The 6,429-nt window shown below is 37.8% G+C and overlaps 1 protein-coding gene across 1 annotated transcript; it reads right to left on the reverse strand.

Annotated features, from left to right (window-relative positions):
- Positions 1–246: 246 nt before the first annotated feature.
- Positions 247–4,939, reverse strand: LOC306774390 (retinol dehydrogenase 8-like; the record flags this gene model as incomplete). The annotated part of the gene is made up of 6 exons (XM_079264415.1): positions 247–474; positions 586–769; positions 1,814–1,907; positions 2,115–2,294; positions 2,392–2,553; positions 4,834–4,939. The coding sequence occupies 6 exons, from the start codon at positions 4,937–4,939 to the stop codon at positions 247–249; spliced, it is 954 nt and encodes a 317-aa protein (XP_079120541.1).
- Between the last annotated feature and the right edge of the window lie 1,490 nt (positions 4,940–6,429).

Below are 6,429 nucleotides of genomic sequence, written 5' to 3' on the forward strand. Positions count from 1 at the left end.
TATTGTCAAATGTAATTACAATGCAATACAAAACTAAATGCGGCAAAGAGTCATTACAATATTTTTTTCAAAACTGTTGACGATTGTTTTGTTTTTACTTTTTCATCATTGGTAACTGGGTTGCTTTTCCAGCAAGCAAGGCAGTACATGTTTTTTTTTTTTTTTTCTGAGAGCAAAGTCGAGATAGTGAGTCATCTACCCACTTTTATTTTAATATTATTGTGGCTGAACAACACATTTCAGCTTTTAATTAGGTGAAATTGTCCTTCTTCTCAGACAACCGCAGGTGAGATACTTCATGGCAGTCATGCTGATGTGCATTAGGGGACCCAAGTTAAAAAGCATGTGGTAGAAGGCATGGACGGACAGGCCTCCAGTTTCATCGGCGTATTTCAGTGCAACGATTGGTGTGTACAGTGGGTTGGTGAGATTACGGAAACGTGGGCTGCTTGCTTCAATTACTTTCTTGGTGCACTGCAAAGAAAGGAAGAACATAGAAAATAAAGGTTTTAGAGGCAGACCTAAATGACTGTTCACATACAGCCCATGCACAGTGACATAGAGTTAATGTGCATGTGATCTTACTCTGGCAATATCGTCAGGTGTCTGTCCCAGTGCCTCAAAGATGTCCACAGAAGAGGGAAGATAGACATTCTTGAAGTAATGCACTGTTTCATGATCAGTTCCAGGATACTCTTTCTGTTTCACATCCTGAATCATCTTTGCTTCAAATTCTGTGTGAACTGGACCGGGCTCGATCAGCGATAGTCTGTGAAGAGTGACATATACCAAACGGGTAAAAATAGTTAGCAGTTAAATGGCACAATGGTTATAACAATATCAATTTAAGTAAGTGACTTTCAGTTCTGTGCAGAAGTCTTGAGCGTCACCTGATTTCTATACTGCCAAGAAGATTATTCTGTCTAGTGATGTGCGATGTTACACAACCCTGGTTCATCCCTTGAGTTTTTGTGTTTGAATGTGTGAGTCAGATAAAATAGTAAGAAAAGTAAAAAAAAGTTTAGCTGAAAACCTGTGTATAATATTGTTGTGTTGTTGCTGAAGCTCTCATGGCTTTACAGAATTAAAAGATATGGCAATTATTTATATTTATATTTAAGGATTTATGAGACAGTTTGAGTGTTTTAAAGACTCTTCAAGTAGAAATGGTTTGTCATTATATTTTGACCTGCTGATCTTGTTGTTTTTCATTTGTCATCATTGATCCAGATTGAAGCCATTCCATAAATGCATTTTCAGGATTTCATTTTTATTTATTGTTGGAATCTGATTATTTGGTGGGTACCTTATTTATTTTTATTTTAACTCTGCTATTTGGTCAACATTTTTAGATTTTTGCTTAACCATATCTGCAACTTAAATGTCTTTACAATATATCTAACCGGATGGTGCAGGTTTATAAAAAAAGAAGAATGCTACATGAATCTAATCCATTTTTCTTATTGTTATTATAGTTGTTTTGATTTTATGTGGTTGTGAAGAATTCCTAATTCCCATTTTATTGTTTATGCAGAACATTTAAAGGAGGGGCTTTCTGCAGTGTTGTAAGTAACAACTTGAAAGATCTTTGCAATAACATATATCTTTGAGGATAAATAAAAAGTGGACTGTAAAGCAGGAAGGCTAATAGCCTTGAGTGAATCTAGATACTTTAAAAGCATGACAAGTAACTGGTATATAACTTTGAACAGTTGCGTTATTAAGTCTTATGCCCATCATAACTTCAAATGAGGGGATAGCTTTCGGATGACTGACTTTCATTTTCCTGAGAAACTTTCCAAGAAGTACTTACGTGACATTAAACTTCAAAAGTTGCACTGCCAAACTCTCACAAAAACCCTCCATGGCAAACTTGGAAGCTGCATAGACGTCATTAAACACCACCCCTTGAAAGAAAAACAGAAAAGCAGATCATGTTTGTGGAGACACTAGGAGCTACTTGACTTCTTCATCTATCCATGTCTCCATTTGCCCATCACCTATCCACCATCTATCAAACTAAAGCTGACAAATCTGTTTCTCTCTTTAGCATTTAATTCTCACACTGCCTTCTTTCTCCTCACCCATCTGTTCATTCCACTCTCCATGCTCACCTTGCAATCCCATCACACTGCTGACCACAATGATGTGACCTCCTCTCCTTTTCTTCATATCAGGCATCACCTCCTTGATCATGCGAATCACCCCAAAGAAATTGGTCTCAAAAACCTTTTTCATCTCTTCAATGGGGATGCTCTCCAGTGGACCCACCAGGCCGATACCTGCATTGTTGACTAGGATGGGAAGAGGGAAACAAAGAAGAAAAATGTGTGATCAACAATACAATACAAATACAAATACAATACAAAAAATATTTTTCTTCTGACTTACTAAGCACGTCAATGTGTCGATCTTTGATGCCATTTATACATTGTTTGACAGACTCATCACTGCAGACATCTAGGACAGCCAGAGAAAGAGTCTTCCCATATGCGTCCCCAGCAGCTTCCACCAGCTTATCTTTGCGTTTCAAATCACGCATTGTTGCTATAACTGTGATCAGTTGGATGACAAAAGGAAAGAAACATCTGAGGACTTTGACAGTGATGGATTTGGCAATAATGGCAGAAGAACATCTCAATCAGATATGCAAAAACACACTGATGTTTTTCGCGACAATGATTAAGAAAAAGACACAAGAAGCTGGTTTTTTTTATTCTCCCCTAGAAATAAAGCCTTAATCCATGGAAGTAATCTGGTACCAAATCCCTGTTCTGCTGGAAAACATTCACATGCAGTGAAGAAGAAAATTCTTGCACACAAACTGTTAGCAAATGCACATGAGCATAGGACTTAGCCAACAATTGATCATTTTCTAGTTTTCCCTGGGAAGTTTTCATGAAAAGCGGGGGTGTTCCTTTCTGATTTAACAATGCAAATTTATTTAAGTGCTGAAATAACAGTTAAATATTTTGTAGTTTCTGAATAGATTCAACTGGAAAACTACCCGCCCTGGGTGCTGCTGTAAATAGATGATCAGGCGACCTGCCCAGGTAAATGAGGTTAGACATGCAGGTTCAAGCTAAGTTCACTCATTCCATTTAGGCAGACACCATAAAAATGCAAAAAAATTGTTGTGTTGTGTTGTTCAGATGATTAGTGTGCATTTACATTTAGTCCATTTCAAACTCAAGACGTACAGTGGGTAAGGCTTACATGTTTGAAGCAAACTTTATGAAGAATTTCTTAACTCTTTAAAGCCCGACACATGAAAAAAATGGTAAGAAAGGTCCAAATATATGGGCCTTGTATTTGGCCCTGTAACAAAATGTGACAAAATGATCATTTTTGGCAGGATGTTTACCATTTATTACCATGACATGAGTAAAACATATTATAGTATAGTCTTCAGCTTCCTGCTATCTATTAGAGAACAGAAGACAAGTTTCAGATTGTATCCAGCAGGATTTTAGGCAAGGTTTTTACCATACAGTGATGAAGGTGTCTCCAAAAATGTTTCAAAGTTTTAAGGCACTTTCTGAATAACTGTTTCAAACAACAGAGCGAAAAAAATTAGTGCTAAAGATAGAAAGCATGGTAAAGATAAACCTTAAGAAGCTCTCTGTGGTCATAAGCAGCCCTGTTACAGCAACCACTTTACATACTAGTATTAGTCCAAGTCATTACACTCACATGGTTCGCACATCTTCCCCATGCTCTAAGAATAACCCTGTCCAGCCTGTGATCCACAATTGAGCTACAAGCCATGTAAAAATTAGCCTAAGCGTGGTAACGCTGTGGCTATTGTCTCGTCTCTTAAGTGTCGAAAGGCTATGTTGGGATAAGGGGATAAAGTGTAAAAGGCTACAGGGAAGTGTAGTGAGCTGGGGGCTTTCCTTACTCTTGGCATCTTTAACTCCAACCTCAGTGGGCACAAGAAACCAAAGCACTGGGCTTCATTGACAATTCCTTTACCTGGGACAGGTATTAATAAAAACTTTAAAAAAATATATGAATTATCAATGCATTGCTTAATCTGCCATTAAGATAAATATGTGGCAAACATCAATCAGTAATCATGAAACTTCTTGAGTTTCCTTGATCATTTTATATATGATTACATTGAAAAGCACTTAAAATATAGCTAGAAAATGTTGACTGATGATTATTAATAGAGCCACACAACTGACCAAAAAACATCGGTATGCTATTTGTGCAAAAGCAAATAGTCAGCTGTGATGTGAAATTTCTGTCGTGAAGTAACTGACTAGGATTTTTGCAGAGCTACATACTACTTATGAAATTTGTGCGACTGCAATTGCAACAGAATCAATCCTAACAGGCTACAAGTTAGACACATGCTTTTTAGGGATGATGTTACTCACTGATGTGCCTGGAAGTCTAAGTCTCAATATATCTGTACAAAGAAGTCTGTTTTTCTCTTTTAAATGTAAAGATAAAACTAAACCATTCTCTCTCTCTCTTTCTGTTTACACATTTCAATAAGAAGTTGCTCTTAACTAAATGTTTAATCTGAAAATCAATTCTAACCCGTGATCTCATTGCTTATTGTTTAAATGTCCAGGAGACATGAACAGTTGCTGTACATAATCATGTGTATTAACTAATCCCCCCCCCCCCCCCCCCCCCAACACACACACACACACACACACACACACTGTCATCTGATTTTGTATTTGATTAGATTGTCTAACTTCAACAGTCTGACCGGTTGCCGTTTTCCTTACATAAATAAATATTAGTTTAAAATCAAACAACAAGCACATATATATGCATATTTATGTATCTTCTGCAAACATCCACCACACTTACCGTGATAGCGCTTCTGTTCATCCTTGGCCAGCATCACGGCCATCCTCAGGCCGATACCAGAGGAACAGCCGGTGATGAGCACTACTTTCTGCTCAGGACTCACCATGTTTCTGCTATTCTCCGCTTTGTTGGTAATCTGAGAGTCTAAGAGACAAGCAACCACGCAGGTGGATGTGAACTGAGAGCCACTGTTAAGAGGATAAAATAGAACGAGTCACATGGACAGCGAGCACAACCCCAATGCAACAAGACCCGGATTATCCAACGGGTCAGGCTGTTATGAGGTAGGTTAGTAGGCCCTATATCAAATGAAAGGAAAAAAATACACGGACTGTTGAAGTGGACTGCAACAGTTACTTATATGAAAACTACTGTTCAAATTTTCTTTCTTTTTTTTGTATTCATTTTTTTCTTTATTCTTTTTTTTTGTTTGTTTGTTTTGTTTTACCGAGAATTTACGTAACGGAAAATAAAATAAATGCAGCAACCATTAGTTGGTTAAAATTGAAAAAAAAAAAAAGATATGAAAAAGAAAGTATAAAACAAAAAATATAAAATAAATAAATATAAAAAAAAATATAAAAATATAAAACTGGATCGAGTCGCCGGAGAACGTTTGCGGTGATTTGGCGACATCAAGCGGTCCAGGTTGTTATTGCAGGCCTTAAGTGGCCGACCCCTAAAGGGATGTCATGTTATGTTTTGGAATCCTATCAAACATAAATGTGAAGAACACAATGGTATTTTTTTTAAATTCAGACGGAACTGCAGTCATGTTGCAGAGTAGATAAAAAGAAAACAAATTAAATGTTTATGTTTCACCCCCCAACATAGGCTACATTTTAACTCGCGATAGATCCGATGAAAATTTATCTTTTAGTCTCCAGAAGGCCAAAAACTAAAAAAATTCTCAATCTCTTCGTGTAGCCATCCCATTTTAACTCACATGGGATTAGACTGTTAAATGAACAAAAACTGTATTTAATCTAATCTATTGTTTATGTAAATTATGGATCACATGTAACAAGCTAATTTAAGACACATCTATGCATATAGGCGCATATACTGTGTCAGCCTCTTTCTTCCATAAACCATATATGAGCTCATAAAGAGTTTCTTAACCCCCAGTGAGCTCCTGGTCACTTTTGACCTTTCCACCTTCGAGATGAAGTGAGAGTAGTGAACTAGTGATTACAGAGGTGGACTTGTGTTCTGGAAAATCCAGGTTCGAGTCCTCGGTGTGCCAACTGAACCACTGTAGGCCCTTAGCACACACACGCCCGAACATGACAGCCCACTTATCTCCAGACTGAAACGCAGAACCAAATTTCCCAGTCGGCTTTTTAAAGTATAAACCTGTTATAAAAAGCAAACCTATACGCAGCATATATGTTGTGTGTCTGCAGAGTTGGGTGGGCAAAGACAGACAGGCAGTGGAATTTGGAATCTGCAACAGCATATTTTTATTAGTTGGGCAGCAACGTTGTCCTGTCCAAGCATGCTGCGCGCTGTCACGCGTGTGCGCGCGCGCGCTTCTTCAGAGTGAGGTTTAAGGCATTACTTTACAGAGTGCACATACCGTTCACGTTGGGTGTT

This window comes from Telmatherina bonti (genome assembly GCF_933228915.1).
Source record: "Telmatherina bonti genome assembly, chromosome: 3".
In the NCBI taxonomy this organism is placed as follows: Eukaryota; Metazoa; Chordata; class Actinopteri; order Atheriniformes; family Telmatherinidae; genus Telmatherina; species Telmatherina bonti.